We start from the raw sequence: 16725 nt of genomic DNA on the forward strand, positions 1-16725 counted from the left end.
TATTTAAAAATGTTTGTCCATGTCTGTTGTCCCTCTAGTTGTGACAGCTGCTCAGGCTCAAAACCTCATTGATGCAGGTGTTGATGCCCTCAGGGTCGGCATGGGCTGTGGTTCCATCTGCATCACCCAGGAAGGTAAAGTGTCTTGTAAAGGTGTCTGTTTGCCTGCAATTGTTTTTAATGTGTACACCTTAACAATGGTCCAAACAGTGGGTATGCACCATATGCGGCACATAGTTGGAGGGGGGACAGGGAATTATTACGAGTTAGCATTTCCTGTATTAACAGCTGCTTATCAATAGCAAAGAAAACAAAAAAACATTGTATATAGTATGTAATACTTTAAAAAAAATCATTAAAAATATTCTTTAAAAAAAGACTCAAACCTACAATCTGCAGTTAGCTGTCTCACTGACTAACCACTAGACCGCCATCAGACTCCAAATCGTAATCACGAGCTTGTGTGACAATGTTGACGTGATCGACCTATCAGCTGCTATCTCGATTCCTTGCTCGTCAAAATGTACACTTTGACAGCCAATTTAGAGCCGGGAATATCAATCAATCAATCAATGTTTATTTATATAGCCCTAAATCACTAGTGTCTCAAAGGGCTGTACAAGCCACAACGACATCCTCGGTGTCGAGTGGGTCTGATATAATATTGTGAAAGTCCAACACATCAGCGAAAGTCCAGTCCATGGTGGGGCCAGCGGGAACCATCCCGAGTGGAGACGGGTCAGCAGCGTAGAGATGTCCCCATCTGATGGACAGGCTAGCGGTCCACCCCGGAGCAGAGTAGAAAAGAAAAGAAAAGAAACGGCAGATCAACTGGTCTAAAAAGGGAGTCTATTTAAAGGCTAGAGTATACAAATGAGTTTTAAGATGAGACTTAAATGCTTCTACTGAGGTAGCATCTCTAACTTTTACCGGGAGGGCATTCCATAGTATTGGAGCCCGAATAGAAAACGCTCTATAGCCCGCAGACTTTTTTTGGGCTCTGGGAATCACTAATAAGCCGGAGTTCTTTGAACGCAGATTTCTTGCCGGGACATATGGTACAATACAATCGTCAAGATAGGCAGGAGCTTGACCGTGTAGTATTTTATACGTAAGTAGTAAAACCTTAAAGTCGCATCTTAGGTGCACAGGAAGCCAGTGCAAGTGAGCCAGTATAGGCGTAATATGATCAAACTTTCTTGTTTTTGTCAAAAGTCTAGCAGCCGCATTTTGTACCAACTGTAATCTTTTAATGCTAGACATAGGGAGGCCCGAAAATAATACGTTACAGTAATCGAGACGAGATGTAACGAACGCATGGATAATGATCTCAGCATCGCTTGTGGACAAAATGGAACGAATTTTAGCGATATTACGGAGATGAAAGAAGGCCGTTTTAGTAACACTCTTAATGTGTGACTCAAACGAGAGAGTTGGGTCGAAGATAATACCCAGATTCTTTACCAAGTCGCCTTGTTTAATTGTTTGGTTGTCAAATGTTAAGGTGGTATTATTAAATAGATGTTGGTGTTGAGCAGGACCGATAATCAGCATTTCCGTTTTCTTAGCGTTGAGTTGCAAAAAGTTAGCGGACATCCATTGTTTAATTTCATTAAGACACGCCTCCAGCTGACTACAATCCGGCGTGTTGGTCAGCTTTAGGGGCATGTAGAGTTGAGTGTCATCAGCATAACAGTGAAAGCTAACACCGTATTTGCGTATAATGTCACCTAGCGGCAGCATGTAAATACTAAAGAGTGCAGGGCCAAGAACTGAACCCTGGGGAACTCCGCACGTTACCTTAACATAGTCCGAGGTCACATTGTTATGGGAGACACACTGCATCCTGTCAGTAAGATAAGAGTTAAACCAAGACAAGGCTAAGTCTGACATCCCAATACGCGTTTTGATACGCTCTAATAAAATATTATGATCAACAGTATCGAAAGCGGCGCTAAGATCAAGAAGCAGCAACATAGATGAAGCATCAGAATCCATCGTCAGCAATAGATCATTAGTCATTTTTGCGAGGGCTGTCTCCGTAGAGTGATTTGCCCTGAAACCGGATTGAAAAGGTTCACAGAGATTGTTAGTCACTAAGTGTTCATTTAGCTGCTGTGCGACAATTTTTTCGAGAATTTTCGAGATAAACGGTAGGTGGGACACCGGCCGGTAGTTCACCATGAGGTCAGGATCGAGGTTAGGTCTTTTGAGTAGAGGATGAATAACCGCTTTTTTGAATGCTAGAGGAACAGTACCAGAGGAAAGTGATAGGTTTATAATATTTAACACTGATGGACCTAATAAAACAAAAAGCTCCTTGATAAGTTTCCCAGGAATTGGGTCAAGTAAACATGTTGTTTGTTTTGTCCCATTTACACATTTTAACAATTCCTCCAATGTTATTTCATCAAAGAGAGAGAAACTATTTTGGAGGGCAATGTCCGTCGTATATACAGTCATATTTGTGTTAATAGAACCCAGTTGTGGCTGGGATGCATTGTCTTTGATCTCTTTTCTGATGAGTTCAATTTTCTTATTAAAGAAATTCATAAAGTCATCTGCTGAGTGGGTGGAGCTACTGGGAGGAGTCCCTTGTTGGGTTAGCGATGCTACTGTACTAAACAAAAATTTAGGATCATTTTTGTTGAGGTGGATGAGATTTGAGTAATATTTAGCTTTAGCTGAGGTAAGCATGCGTTTATAAGTTATTAAACTATCACTCCATGCTTGATGGAAAACCTCAAGTTTAGTCGCACGCCATTTGCGTTCCAGCTTTCTACATGATAATTTCTGGGCTTTAGTTTCTTCTGTAAACCATGGGGTACGCCTTTTAGGGGCCCTTTTTAGCTTTAGCGGTGCTACAATATCAATGGTGTCGCGCAGGGCGTCGTTAAAGTTGTTAGTGAGGTTATCAATAGAGCCCACATAATTTGGGAAAGGTGCCATTACTGAAGGCAGTAGGTCAGTAAGAGTCGTCGTTGTGGCAGTATTAATGTTGCGGCTGCTATAGTAGTTATTATTATTATTATTAGTTTGTTGACAATGAGTCCGAACTTCGAATTTTATAAGGTAATGATCGGACATTACTTTAGTGTACGGGAGTATCGTAACTTTAGAGGTGGTGACACCCCTGACAAGCACTAGATCTATCGTATTACCGTTGCGATGCGTGGGTTCATTTATTATTTGTGTAAGACCACAGCTATCAATTATAGTCTGGAGCGCCACGCATGGAGGGTCCGATGGGGTATTCATATGGATGTTAAAGTCTCCCATTATGATTATATTGTCGGCGTGCGTCACTAGATCAGCAACGAACTCTGAAAATTCATTGATAAAGTCCGAATAGGGCCCAGGGGGGCGGTAGATGACAGCCAGGTGGAGAGGCAGCGGTGTGACAAACCTCATAGTGAGCACCTCAAACGAGTTATATTTATTATTTAGGTCCGAGGTAAGGCTAAAGTTTTTGTTGTATATTAGTGCAACACCCCCACCCCTTTTAATGGGGCGGGCAATATGCGTTCCCGCATAGCCAGGAGGAGACGCCTCACCCAGCGCAAAAAATTCGTCTGGTTTGAGCCAGGTCTCGGCTAAACCAACGACATCAAGATTGTTGTCTCTGATGACTTCATTAACTAATAACGTTTTGGAAGACAATGACCTTATGTTTAAAAAGCCCATATTATAGGTAGTGGGCTGTTTTGAGGAGTTTTTGTTGAAAGTATCCGTAGTAGCAATATTAATAATGTTACGTTTATTATGCATAGTGCACTTTAAATAATTTCGACCATATCTAGGAATTGATATGACAGGAATTTTTAGATTGTTTGCCACCTCAGTAAAATGCATGTCCACCTCTGACGCAGAAAAAACATTATGTGAGTTGTATATTATTCTAGAAGAATTGCTATGTGTGCAGGGATTATCCAGCCTGGCGCTGGCTAGTTCTAGCTTAACAGACTCCTTATTAGCGCTTCTTTGTGGATTAGCATTTAGCTTTTTCGTTAGCCCCGCTAACAACAAAGCATTTAGCTTTGTTGTTAGCCCCGCCCGACACCCCCGCTTCTGCTTCCGAGCGCACCGCTTACGTCTCTTTCGCTGACCGTCTCCGCTGGTAGTCGACGCCGCTGCTTCAAAGGCCACTGCTGGATGTAGCTCGCGAAGAATTCCCAAGCTAGCGAGCAGGTCCATCGTACACGCATCTATCAGCCCAAAATGGCCCGATCTCTCCACATCCAGAATTGTAAGTCGGTCGTAAGTGATCACGGAGTGAACACGCTGTGAGCCAGCCATGAAATTGACTGAATTGAGGGGTATTTTTGCCCTCACTTCCAGGAGCGCTCGCACGAAGCCGCTGCTCTGAAGCGCAGCCATCTTGGAAGTCTATAATATAGCAAAAACGACACGAAAAGAAGCTTGGTTCCACCCCCGTTTTCTTTGGGAGGATTAATGAATGAATGTTCTGTGCTGAAGTACCGTAACTGTGCAATGTAGGCTGGGTAATGACTGAATGGCCTTGAACGCTCACTTGATATCTTTGTGCAGTGGCAGTATCGTAGCCCATGAGGTTTATCCGAGGCGTGATTATTGCTAGTTGAAAACTTTACCCAATACCCTGCCTTGATGACTTGAAATATAGTCAGCAGTGGCAATTTTTGATAGTCTCCATTGAGACTCATTTTTCTGTTAACATCAAGATCTCATTGATGAAAACTTCTACATGACAAGTACTGGTCTGTCAATGAAGCTACATCCTAAACTCTTTCCTTGAAAATGTATCGATAGGACACCTTACGTAACTCAACTGTACACAAAGCACAATCGAATGTGTTTCTAGTACAAGTTCAAACAAACGTTGGTCAAATGATAGGAAATAAATATGCTATTTCACACAGTCTTACAAGATAAAGAATCATAGAGTTTGCCAATTATGTTATGCTAGTCCATTAAATGAATGAATGAATGTTCTGTGCTGAAGTACCGTAACTGTGCAATGTAGGCTGGGTAATGACTGAATGGCCTTGAATGCTCACTTGGTATCTTTGTGCAGTGGCAGTATCGTAGCCCATGAGGTTTATCCGAGGCATGATTATTGCTAGTTGAAAACTTTACCCAATACCCCGCCTTGATGACTTGAAATATAGTCAGCTATGGCAATTTTTGATAGTCTCCATTGAGACTCGTCTTTCTGTTAACATCAAAATCTCATTGATGAAAACTTCAGCATGACAAGTACTGGTCTGTCAATGAAGCTACATCCTAAACTCTTTCCTTGAAAATGTATCGATAGGACACCTTACGTAACTCAACTGTACACAAAGCACAATCGAATGTGTTTCTAGTACAAGTTCAAACAAACGTTGGTCAAATGATAACAAATAAATATGCTATTTCACACAACAGTCGTACAAGATAAAGAATCATAGAGTTTGCCAATTATGTTATGCTAGTCCATTAAATGAATGAATGAATGTCCTGTGCTGAAGTACCGTAACTGTGAAATGTAGGCTGGGTAAAGACTGAATGGCCTTGAATGCTCACTTGATATCTTTGTGCAGTGGCAGTATCGTAGCCCATGAGGTTTATCCGAGGCGTGATTATTGCTAGTTGAAAACTTTACCCAATACCCTGCCTTGATGACTTGAAATATAGTCAGCTATGGCAATTTTTGATAGTCTCCATTGAGACTCATCTTTCTGTTAACATCAAAATCTCATTGATGAAAACTTCTACATGACAAGTACTGGTCTGTCAATGAAGTTACATCCTAAACTCTTTCCTTGAAAATGTATCGATATGTCACCTTACGTAACTCAACTGTACACAAAGCACAATCGAATGTTTCTAGTACAAGTTCAAACAAACGTTGGTCAAATGATAGGAAATAAATATGTTATTTCACACAACAGTCTTACAAGATAAAGAATCATAGAGTTTGCCAGTTATGCTAGTCCATTAAATGTATGAATGAATGTTCTGTGCTGAAGTACCGTAACTGTGAAATGTAGGCTGGGTAATGACTGAATGGCCTTGAATGCTCACTTGATATCTTTGTGCAGTGGCAGTATCGTAGCCCATGAGGTTTATCCGAGGCGTGATTATTGCTAGTTGAAAACTTTACCCAATACCCAGCCTTGATGACTTGAAATATAGTCAGCTATGGCAATTTTTGATAGTCTCCATTGAGACTCATCTTTCTGTTAACATCAAAATCTCTTTGATGAAAACTTCTACGTGACAAGTACTGGTCTGTCAATGAAGCTACATCCTAAACTCTTTCCTTGAAAATGTATTGATAGGACACCTTACGTAACTCAACTGTACACAAAGCACAATCGAATGTGTTTCTAGTACAATTTCAAACAAACGTTGGTCAAATGATAGGAAATAAATATGCTATTTCACACAACAGTCTTACAAGATAAAGAATCATAGAGTTTGCCAATTATGTTATGCCAGTCCATTAAATGTATGAATGAATGTTCTGTGCTGAAGTACCGTAACTGTGCAATGTAGGCTGGGTAATGACTGAATGGCCTTGAACACTCACTTGATATCTTTGTGCAGTGGCAGTATCGTAGCCCATGAGGTTTATCCGAGGCGTGATTATTGCTAGTTGAAAACTTTACCCAATACCCAGCCTTGATGACTTGAAATATAGTCAGCTATGGCAATTTTTGATAGTCTCCATTGAGACTCATCTTTCTGTTAACATCAAAATCTCTTTGATGAAAACTTCTACGTGACAAGTACTGGTCTGTCAATGAAGCTACATCCTAAACTCTTTCCTTGAAAATGTATCGATAGGACACCTTACGTAACTCAACTGTACACAAAGCACAATCGAATGTGTTTCTAGTACAAGTTCAAACAAACGTTGGTCAAATGATAAGAAATAAATATGCTATTTCACACAACAGTCTTACAAGATAAAGAATCATAGAGTTTGCCAATTATGTTATGCTAGTCCATTAAATGAATGAATGAATGTTCTGTGCTGAAGTACCGTAACTGTGCAATGTAGGCTGGGTAATGACTGAATGGCCTTGAACGCTCACTTGATATCTTTGTGCAGTGGCAGTATCGTAGCCCATGAGGTTTATCTGAGGCGTGATTATTGCTAGTTGAAAACTTTACCCAACACCCTGCCTTGATGACTTGAAATATAGTCAGCAATGGCAATTTTTGATAGTCTCCATTGAGACTCATCTTTCTGTTAACATCAAAATCTCATTGATGACAACGTCTACATGACAAGTACTGGTCTGTCAATGAAGCTACATCCTAAACTCTTTCCTTGAAAATGTATCGATAGGACACCTTACGTAACTCAACTGTACACAAAGCACAATCTAATGTGTTTCTAGTACAAGTTCAAACAAACGTTGGTCAAATGATAATAAATAAATATGCTATTTCACACAACAGTCTTTCAAGATAAAGAATCATAGAGTTTGCCAATTATGTTATGCTAGTCCATTAAATGAATGAATGAATGTTCTGTGCTGAAGTACCGTAACTGTGCAATGTAGGCTGGGTAATGACTGAATGGCCTTGAACGCTCACTTGATATCTTTGTGCAGTGGCAGTATCGTAGCCCATGAGGTTTATCCGAGGCGTGATTATTGCTAGTTGAAAACTTTACCCAATACCCAGCCTTGATGACTTGAAATATAGTCAGCTATGGCAATTTTTGATAGTCTCCATTGAGACTCATCTTTCTGTTAACATCAAGATCTCATTGATGAAAACTTCAGCATGACAAGTACTGGTCTGTCAATGAAGCTACATCCTAAACTCTTTCCTTGAAAATGTATCGATAGGACACCTTACGTAACTCAACTGTACACAAAGCACAATCGAATGTGTTTCTAGTACAAGTTCAAACAAACGTTGGTCAAATGATAATAAATAAATATGCTATTTCACACAACAGTCTTACAAGATAAAGAATCATAGAGTTTGCCAATTATGTTATGCTAGTCCATTAAATGAATGAATGAATGTTCTGTGCTGAAGTACCGTAACTGTGCAATGTAGGCTGAGTAATGACTGAATGGCCTTGAACACTCACTTGATGTCTTTGTGCAGTGGCAGTATCGTAGCCCATGAGGTTTATCCGAGGCGTGATTATTGCTAGTTGAAAACTTTACCCAATACCCAGCCTTGATGACTTGAAATATAGTCAGCTATGGCAATTTTTGATAGTCTCCATTGAGACTCATCTTTCTGCTAACATCAAGATCTCATTGATGAAAACATCAGCATGACAAGTACTGGTCTGTCAATGAAGCTACATCCTAAACTCTTTCCTTGAAAATGTATCGATAGGACGGACACCTTACGTAACTCAACTGTACACAAAGCACAATCGAATGTGTTTCTAGTACAAGTTCAAACAAACGTTGGTCAAATGATAAGAAATAAATATGTTATTTCACACAACAGTCTTACAAGATAAAGAATCATAGAGTTTGGCAATTATGTTATGCTAGTCAATTAAATGAATGAATGAATGTTCTGTGCTGAAGTACCGTAACTGTGAAATGTAGGCTGGGTAATGACTGAATGGCCTTGAACGCTCACTTGATATCTTTGTGCAGTGGCAGTATCGTAGCCCATGAGGTTTATCCGAGGCGTGATTATTGCTAGTTGAAAACTTTACCCAATACCCCGCCTTGATGACTTGAAATATAGTCAGCTATGGCAATTTTTGATAGTCTCCATTGAGACTCATCTTTCTGTTAACATCAAGATCTCATTGATGAAAACTTCTACATGACAAGTACTGGTCTGTCAATGAAGCTACATCCTAAACTCTTTCCTTGAAAATGTATCGATAGGACACCTTACGTAACTCAACTGTACACAAAGCACAATCGAATGTGTTTCTAGTACAAGTTCAAACAAACGTTGGTCAAATGATTGGAAATAAATATGCTATTTCACACAACAGTCTTACAAGATAAAGAATCATAGAGTTTGCCAATTATGTTATGCCAGTCCATTAAATGAATGAATGAATGTTCTGTGCTGAAGTACCGTAACTGTGAAATGTAGGCTGAGTAATGACTGAATGGCTTTGAACACTCACTTGATATCTTTGTGCAGTGGCAGTATCGTAGCCCATGAGGTTTATCTGAGGCATGATTATTGCTAGTTGAAAACTTTACCGAATACCCAGCCTTGATGACTTGAAATATAGTCAGCTATGGCAATTTTTGATAGTCTCCATTGAGACTCATCTTTCTGTTAACCTCAAAATCTCATTGATGAAAACTTCTACATGACAAGTACTGGTCTGTCAATGAAGCTACATCCTAAACTCTTTCCTTGAAAATGTATCGATAGGACACCTTACGTAACTCAACTGTACACAAAGCACAATCGAATGTGTTTCTAGTACAAGTTCAAACAAACGTTGGTCAAATGATAAGAAATAAATATGTTATTTCACACAACAGTCTTACAGTATAAATGATCATAGAGTTTGCCAGTTATGCTAGTCCATTAAATGAATGAATGAATGTTCTGTGCTGAAGTACCGTAACTGTGCAATGTAGGCTGGGTAATGACTGAATGGCCTTGAACGCTCACTTGATATCTTTGTGCAGTGGCAGTATCGTAGCCCATGAGGTTTATCCGAGGCGTGATTATTGCTAGTTGAAAACTTTACCCAATACCCTGCCTTGATGACTTGAAATATAGTCAGCTATGGCAATTTTTGATAGTCTCCATTGAGACTCATTTTTCTGTTAACATCAAGATCTCATTGATGAAAACTTCAGCATGACAAGTACTGGTCTGCCAATGAAGCTACATCCTAAACTCTTTCCTTGAAAATGTATCGATAGGACACCTTACGTAACTCAACTGTACACAAAGCACGATCGAATGTGTTTCTAGTACAAGTTCAAACAAACGTTGGTCAAATGATAATAAATAAATATGCTATTTCACACAACAGTCTTACAAGATAAAGAATCATAGAGTTTGCCAATTATGTTATGCTAGTCCATTAAATGAATGAATGAATGTTCTGTGCTGAAGTACCGTAACTGTGAAATGTAGGCTGGGTAATGACTGAATGGCCTTGAACGCTCACTTGATATCTTTGTGCAGTGGCAGTATCGTAGCCCATGAGGTTTATCCGTGGCGTGATTATTGCTAGTTGAAAACTTTACCCAATACCCAGCCTTGATGACTTGAAATATAGTCAGCTATGGCAATTTTTCATAGTCTCCATTGAGACTCATTTTTCTGTTAACATCAAGATCTCATTGATAACTTCAGCATGACAAGTACTGGTCTGTCAATGAAGCTACATCCTAAACTCTTTCCTTGAAAATGTATCGATAGGACACCTTACGTAACTCAACTGTACACAAAGCACAATCGAATGTGTTTCTAGTACAAGTTCAAACAAACGTTGGTCAAATGATAATAAATAAATATGCTATTTCACACAACAGTCTTACAAGATAAAGAATCATAGAGTTTGCCAATTATGTTATGCTAGTCCATTAAATGAATGAATGAATGTTCTGTGCTGAAGTACCGTAACTGTGCAATGTAGGCTGGGTAATGACTGAATGGCCTTGAATGCTCTCTTGGTATCTTTGTGCAGTGGCAGTATCGTAGCCCATGAGGTTTATCCGAGGCGTGATTATTGCTAGTTGAAAACTTTACCCAATACCCAGCCTTGATGACTTGAAATATAGTCAGCAATGGCAATTTTTGATAGTCTCCATTGAGACTCATTTTTCCTGTTAACATCAAAATCTCATTGATGAAAACTTCTACATGACAAGTACTGGTCTGTCAATGAAGCTACATCCTAAACTCTTTCCTTGGAAATGTATCGATAGGACAGCTTACGTAACTCAACTGTACACAAAGCACAATCGAATGTGTTTCTAGTACAAGTTCAAACAAACGTTGGTCAAATGATAATAAATAAATATGCTATTTCACACAACAGTCTTACAAGATAAAGAATCATAGAGTTTGCCAATTATGCTAGTCCATTAAATGAATGAATGAATGTTCTGTGCTGAAGTACCGTAACTGTGCAATGTAGGCTGGGTAATGACTGAATGGCCTTGAACGCTCACTTGATATCTTTGTGCAGTGGCAGTATCGTAGCCCATGAGGTTTATCCGAGGCGTGATTATTGCTAGTTGAAAACTTTACCCAATACCCAGCCTTGATGATTTGAAATATAGTCAGCTATGGCAATTTTTGATAGTCTCCATTGAGACTCATCTTTCTGTTAACATCAAAATCTCATTGATGAAAACTTCTACATGACAAGTACTGATCTGTCAATGAAGCTGCATCCTAAACGCTTTCCTTGAAAATGTTTTGATAGGACACCTTACGTAACTCAACTGTACACAAAGCACAATCGAATGTGTTTCTAGTACAAGTTCAAACAAACGTTGGTCAAATGATAATAAATAAATATGTTATTTCACACAACAGTCTTACAGTATAAATGATCATAGAGTTTGCCAGTTATGCTAGTCCATTAAATGAATGAATGAATGTTCTGTGCTGAAGTACCGTAACTGTGCAATGTAGGCTGGGTAATGACTGAATGGCCTTGAACGCTCACTTGATATCTTTGTGCAGTGGCAGTATCGTAGCCCATGAGGTTTATCCGAGGCGTGATTATTGCTAGTTGAAAACTTTACCCAATACCCAGCCTTGATGACTTGAAATATAGTCAGCTATGGCAATTTTTGATAGTCTCCATTGAGACTCATTTTTCTGTTAACATCAAGATCTCATTGATGAAAACTTCAGCATGACAAGTACTGGTCTGCCAATGAAGCTACATCCTAAACTCTTTCCTTGAAAATGTATCGATAGGACACCTTACGTAACTCAACTGTACACAAAGCACGATCGAATGTGTTTCTAGTACAAGTTCAAACAAACGTTGGTCAAATGATAATAAATAAATATGCTATTTCACACAACAGTCTTACAAGATAAAGAATCATAGAGTTTGCCAATTATGTTATGCTAGTCCATTAAATGAATGAATGAATGTTCTGTGCTGAAGTACCGTAACTGTGAAATGTAGGCTGGGTAATGACTGAATGGCCTTGAACGCTCACTTGATATCCTTGTGCAGTGGCAGTATCGTAGCCCATGAGGTTTATCCGAGGCATGATTATTGCTAGTTGAAAACTTTACCCAATACCCAGCCTTGATGACTTGAAATATAGTCAGCTATGGCAATTTTTGATAGTCTCCGTTGAGACTCATCTTTCTGTTAACATCAAATCTCATTGATGAAAACTTCTACATGACAAGTACTGGTCTGTCAATGAAGCTACATCCTAAACTCTTTCCTTGAAAATGTATCGATAGGACACCTTACGTAACTCAACTGTACACAAAGCACGATCGAATGTGTTTCTAGTACAAGTTCAAACAAACGTTGGTCAAATGATAATAAATAAATATGTTATTTCACACAACAGTCTTACAAGATAAAGAATCATAGAGTTTGCCAGTTATGCTAGTCCATTAAATGAATGAATGAATGTTCTGTGCTGAAGTACCGTAACTGTGAAATGTAGGCTGGGTAATGACTGAATGGCCTTGAATGCTCACTTGGTATCTTTGTGCAGTGGCAGTATCGTAGCCCATGAGGTTTATCCGAGGCGTGATTATTGCTAGTTGAAAACTTTACCCAATACCCAGCCTTGATGACTTGAAATATAGTCAGCTATGGCAATTTTTGATAGTCTCCATTGAGACTCATCTTTCTGTTAACATCAAAATCTCATTGATGAAAACTTCTACATGACAAGTACTGGTCTGTCAATGAAGCTACATCCTAAACTCTTTCCTTGAAAATGTATCGATAGGACACCTTACGTAACTCAACTGTACACAAAGCACGATCGAATGTGTTTCTAGTACAAGTTCAAACAAACGTTGGTCAAATGATAGGAAATAAATATGTTATTTCACACAACAGTCTTACAAGATAAAGAATCATAGAGTTTGCCAATTATGTTATGCTAGTCCATTAAATGAATGAATGATTATTTTGTGCTGAAGTACCGTAACTGTGCAATGTAGGCTGGGTAATGACTGAATGGCCTTGAACGCTCACTTGATATCTTTGTGCAGTGGCAGTATCGTAGCCCATGAGGTTTATCTGAGGCGTGATTATTGCTAGTTGAAAACTTTACCCAATACCCAGCCTTGATGACTTGAAATATAGTCAGCTATGGCAATTTTTGATAGTCTCCATTGAGACTCATCTTTCTGTTAACATCAAAATCTCATTGATGAAAACTTCTACATGACAAGTACTGGTCTGTCAATGAAGCTACATCCTAAACTCTTTCCTTGAAAATGTATCGATAGGACACCTTACGTAACTCAACTGTACACAAAGCACAATCGAATGTGTTTCTAGTAAAATTTCAAACAAACGTTGGTCAAATGATAGGAAATAAATATGTTATTTCACACAACAGTCTTACAAGATAGAGAATCATAGAGTTTGCCAAATTATGTTATGCTAGTCCATTAAATGAATGAATGAATGTTCTGTGCTGAAGTACCGTAACTGTGCAATGTAGGCTGGGTAATGACTGAATGGCCTTGAATGCTCACTTGGTATCTTTGTGCAGTGGCAGTATCGTAGCCCATGAGGTTTATCCGAGGCGTGATTATTGCTAGTTGAAAACTTTACCCAATACCCAGCCTTGATGACTTGAAATATAGTCAGCTATGGCAATTTTTGATAGTCTCCATTGAGACTCATCTTTCTGTTAACATCAAAATTTCATTGATGAAAACTTCTACATGACAAGTACTGGTCTGTCAATGAAGCTACATCCTAAACTCTTTCCTTGAAAATGTATCGATAGGACACCTTACGTAACTCAACTGTACACAAAGCACAATCGAATGTGTTTCTAGTACAATTTCAAACAAACGTTGGTCAAATGATAATAAATAAATATGTTATTTCACACAACAGTCTTACAAGATAAAGAATCATAGAGTTTGCCAAATTATGTTATGCTAGTCCATTAAATGAATGAATGAATGTTCTGTGCTGAAGTACCGTAACGGTGCAATGTAGGCTGGGTAATGACTGAATGGCCTTGAATGCTCACTTGGTATCTTTGTGCAGTGGCAGTATCGTAGCCCATGAGGTTTATCCGAGGCGTGATTATTGCTAGTTGAAAACTTTACCCAATACCCAGCCTTGATGACTTGAAATATAGTCAGCTATGGCAATTTTTGATAGTCTCCATTGACTCTCATCTTTCTGTTAACATCAAAATCTCATTGATGAAAACTTCTACATGACAAGTACTGGTCTGTCAATGAAGCTACATCCTAAACTCTTTCCTTGAAAATGTATCGATAGGACACCTTACGTAACTCAACTGTACACAAAGCACAATCGAATGTGTTTCTAGTACCAGTTCAAACAAACGTTGGTGAAACGATAAGAAATAAATATGTTATTTCACACAACAGTCTTACAAGATAAAGAATCATAGAGTTTGCCATTTATGCTAGTCCATTAAATGAATGAATGTTCTGTGCTGAAGTACCGTAACTGTGCAATGTAGGCTTGGTAATGACTGAATGGCCTTGAACACTCACTTGATATCTTTGTGCAGTGGCAGTATCGTAGCCCATGAGGTTTATCCGAGGCGTGATTATTGCTAGTTGAAAACTTTACCCAATACCCTGCCTTGATGACTTGAAATATAGTCAGCTATGGCAATTTTTGATAGTCTCCATTGAGACTCATCTTTCTGTTAACATCAAAATCTCATTGATGAAAACTTCTACATGACAAGTACTGGTCTGTCAATGAAGCTACATCCTAAACTCTTTCCTTGAAAATGTATCGATAGGACACCTTACGTAACTCAACTGTACACAAAGCACAATCGAATGTGTTTCTAGTACAAGTTCAAACAAACGTTGGTCAAATGATAATACATAAATATGTTATTTCACACAACAGTCTTACAAGATAAAGAATCATAGAGTTTGCCAATTATGTTATGCTAGTCCATTAAATGAATGAATGAATGTTCTGTGCCGATACTGATATACACTACCGTTCAAAAGTTTGGGGTCACATTGAAATGTCCTTATTTTTGAAGGAAAAGCACTGTACTTTTCAATGAAGATAACTTTAAACTAGTCTTAACTTTAAAGAAATACACTCTATACATTGCTAATGTGGTAAATGACTATTCTAGCTGCAAATGTCTGTTTTTGGTGCAATATCTACATAGGTGTATAGAGGCCCAGTTCCAGCAACTATCACTCCAGTGTTCTAATGGTACAATGTGTTTGCTCATTGGCTCAGAAGGCTAATTGATGATTAGTAAACCCTTGTGCAATCATGTTCACACATCTGAAAACAGTTTAGCTCGTTACAGAAGCTACAAAACTGACCTTCCTTTGAGCAGATTGAGTTTCTGGAGCATCACATTTGTGGGGTCAATTAAACGCTCAAAATGGCCAGAAAAAGAGAACTTTCATCTGAAACTCGACAGTCTATTCTTGTTCTTAGAAATGAAGGCTATTCCACAAAATTGTTTGGGTGACCCCAAACTTTTGAACGGTAGTGTAGGTGTACTGTCACCACCTGTCACATCACGCCATTTGTTGCTGTTTTCCTGTGTGTAGTGTTTTGGTTCTTGTCTTGCGGTCCTATTTTGGTGGCTTTTTCTCTTTTTTGGTATTTTCCTGTAGCAGTTTCATGTATTCCTTTGAGCAATATTTCCTACATCTATGTTTTAGCAATCAAGAATATTTCAGTTGTCTTTATCCTTCTTTGTGGGGACATTGTTGACTGTCATGTCATGTTCGGATGTACATTGTGGATGCCGTCTTTGCTCCACAGTAAGTCTTTGCTGTCGTCCAGCATTCTGTTTTTGTTTACTTTACACTAAATTGGCCCTAGTGTGTGAATGTGAGTGTGAATGTTGTCTGTCTATCTGTGTTGGCCCTGCGATGAAGTGGCGACTTGTCCAGGGTGTACCCCGCATTCCGCCCGATTGTAGCTGAGATAGGCTCCAGCGACCCCAAAAGGGATAAGCGGTATAAAATGGATGGATGGATGTAGCCAGTTCAGTTTTACTTTCGTTCTGCATAGCCTTCCCTAAGCTTCAATGCCTTTTCTTAGGGGCACTCAACTTTTGTTTATTTTTTGTTCAAGCATTAGACACCTTTTTACCTGCACGCTGCCTCCCGCTGTTTCCGACATCTACAAAGCAATTAGCTACCGGCTGCCACCTACTGATATGGAAGAGTATTACACGGTTACTCTACCGAGCTCTTGACAGCACCAACACTCAACAACACATAATTTGCAGACTCTCATTACTGGTTTGCAAAAAATAGTTTGAACCCAAATAGGTGAAATTAGATAATCTCCCACGGCACACCAGACTGTATTTTACGGCACACTGGTTGAAAAACACTGGCTTAGCATACCTACTGTATATACATTTTTTTTTAAATACTTTCCATTTCTATTTGAAACATTTTTGTGTAACTGTCATTCGTCACAGAATAATTGATGTTGTATTTTGTTTATTACTACAATATAATTTTTATTATAGTTATTTTCAAAACAAAATGTTTTTTTTCTGGCACCCCATCGAGGTTGTGGGTCTCTTAAGACCTCACTGTTGTTTGTATGCCAGTGTTT

General features: G+C 38.9%; 1 protein-coding gene and 21 non-coding genes across 24 annotated transcripts in view; all 22 read left to right on the forward strand.

Moving 5' to 3' along the window:
- The window catches only part of impdh1a (IMP (inosine 5'-monophosphate) dehydrogenase 1a), a 62860-nt gene that overhangs the window by 28525 nt on the left and 17610 nt on the right, over positions 1 to 16725 (forward strand). For all 3 annotated transcript variants that reach the window (XM_062035314.1, XM_062035315.1, XM_062035316.1), the window contains one exon: positions 39 to 134. In XM_062035314.1, the coding sequence (XP_061891298.1) occupies positions 39 to 134 (96 nt within the window). The remainder of the gene's footprint in view (positions 1 to 38; positions 135 to 16725) is intronic.
- Positions 4536 to 4676, forward strand: LOC133642026 (U4 spliceosomal RNA). The gene has a single exon (XR_009824379.1). It is a non-coding gene; the product is annotated as a U4 spliceosomal RNA (small nuclear RNA).
- On the forward strand, positions 5041 to 5181 carry LOC133642087 (U4 spliceosomal RNA). The gene has a single exon (XR_009824437.1). It is a non-coding gene; the product is annotated as a U4 spliceosomal RNA (small nuclear RNA).
- On the forward strand, positions 5549 to 5689 carry LOC133642037 (U4 spliceosomal RNA). Its single transcript, XR_009824390.1, has one exon. It is a non-coding gene; the product is annotated as a U4 spliceosomal RNA (small nuclear RNA).
- LOC133642081 (U4 spliceosomal RNA) lies at positions 6050 to 6190 on the forward strand. The gene has a single exon (XR_009824432.1). It is a non-coding gene; the product is annotated as a U4 spliceosomal RNA (small nuclear RNA).
- Positions 6558 to 6698, forward strand: LOC133642083 (U4 spliceosomal RNA). Its single transcript, XR_009824433.1, has one exon. It is a non-coding gene; the product is annotated as a U4 spliceosomal RNA (small nuclear RNA).
- Positions 7066 to 7206, forward strand: LOC133642070 (U4 spliceosomal RNA). The gene has a single exon (XR_009824422.1). It is a non-coding gene; the product is annotated as a U4 spliceosomal RNA (small nuclear RNA).
- Positions 7574 to 7714, forward strand: LOC133642084 (U4 spliceosomal RNA). Its single transcript, XR_009824434.1, has one exon. It is a non-coding gene; the product is annotated as a U4 spliceosomal RNA (small nuclear RNA).
- On the forward strand, positions 8082 to 8222 carry LOC133642091 (U4 spliceosomal RNA). Its single transcript, XR_009824440.1, has one exon. It is a non-coding gene; the product is annotated as a U4 spliceosomal RNA (small nuclear RNA).
- On the forward strand, positions 8594 to 8734 carry LOC133642099 (U4 spliceosomal RNA). Its single transcript, XR_009824448.1, has one exon. It is a non-coding gene; the product is annotated as a U4 spliceosomal RNA (small nuclear RNA).
- LOC133642094 (U4 spliceosomal RNA) lies at positions 9102 to 9242 on the forward strand. Its single transcript, XR_009824443.1, has one exon. It is a non-coding gene; the product is annotated as a U4 spliceosomal RNA (small nuclear RNA).
- LOC133642048 (U4 spliceosomal RNA) lies at positions 9605 to 9745 on the forward strand. Its single transcript, XR_009824401.1, has one exon. It is a non-coding gene; the product is annotated as a U4 spliceosomal RNA (small nuclear RNA).
- Positions 10113 to 10253, forward strand: LOC133642097 (U4 spliceosomal RNA). Its single transcript, XR_009824446.1, has one exon. It is a non-coding gene; the product is annotated as a U4 spliceosomal RNA (small nuclear RNA).
- Positions 10618 to 10758, forward strand: LOC133642111 (U4 spliceosomal RNA). Its single transcript, XR_009824459.1, has one exon. It is a non-coding gene; the product is annotated as a U4 spliceosomal RNA (small nuclear RNA).
- LOC133642092 (U4 spliceosomal RNA) lies at positions 11122 to 11262 on the forward strand. The gene has a single exon (XR_009824441.1). It is a non-coding gene; the product is annotated as a U4 spliceosomal RNA (small nuclear RNA).
- LOC133642085 (U4 spliceosomal RNA) lies at positions 11625 to 11765 on the forward strand. The gene has a single exon (XR_009824435.1). It is a non-coding gene; the product is annotated as a U4 spliceosomal RNA (small nuclear RNA).
- LOC133642090 (U4 spliceosomal RNA) lies at positions 12133 to 12273 on the forward strand. The gene has a single exon (XR_009824439.1). It is a non-coding gene; the product is annotated as a U4 spliceosomal RNA (small nuclear RNA).
- Positions 12635 to 12775, forward strand: LOC133642086 (U4 spliceosomal RNA). Its single transcript, XR_009824436.1, has one exon. It is a non-coding gene; the product is annotated as a U4 spliceosomal RNA (small nuclear RNA).
- LOC133642093 (U4 spliceosomal RNA) lies at positions 13143 to 13283 on the forward strand. The gene has a single exon (XR_009824442.1). It is a non-coding gene; the product is annotated as a U4 spliceosomal RNA (small nuclear RNA).
- On the forward strand, positions 13652 to 13792 carry LOC133642089 (U4 spliceosomal RNA). The gene has a single exon (XR_009824438.1). It is a non-coding gene; the product is annotated as a U4 spliceosomal RNA (small nuclear RNA).
- Positions 14161 to 14300, forward strand: LOC133642096 (U4 spliceosomal RNA). Its single transcript, XR_009824445.1, has one exon. It is a non-coding gene; the product is annotated as a U4 spliceosomal RNA (small nuclear RNA).
- On the forward strand, positions 14660 to 14800 carry LOC133642059 (U4 spliceosomal RNA). The gene has a single exon (XR_009824412.1). It is a non-coding gene; the product is annotated as a U4 spliceosomal RNA (small nuclear RNA).

Source organism: Entelurus aequoreus, linkage group LG24, assembly GCF_033978785.1.
Source record: "Entelurus aequoreus isolate RoL-2023_Sb linkage group LG24, RoL_Eaeq_v1.1, whole genome shotgun sequence".
Classification (NCBI taxonomy): domain Eukaryota; kingdom Metazoa; phylum Chordata; class Actinopteri; order Syngnathiformes; family Syngnathidae; genus Entelurus; species Entelurus aequoreus.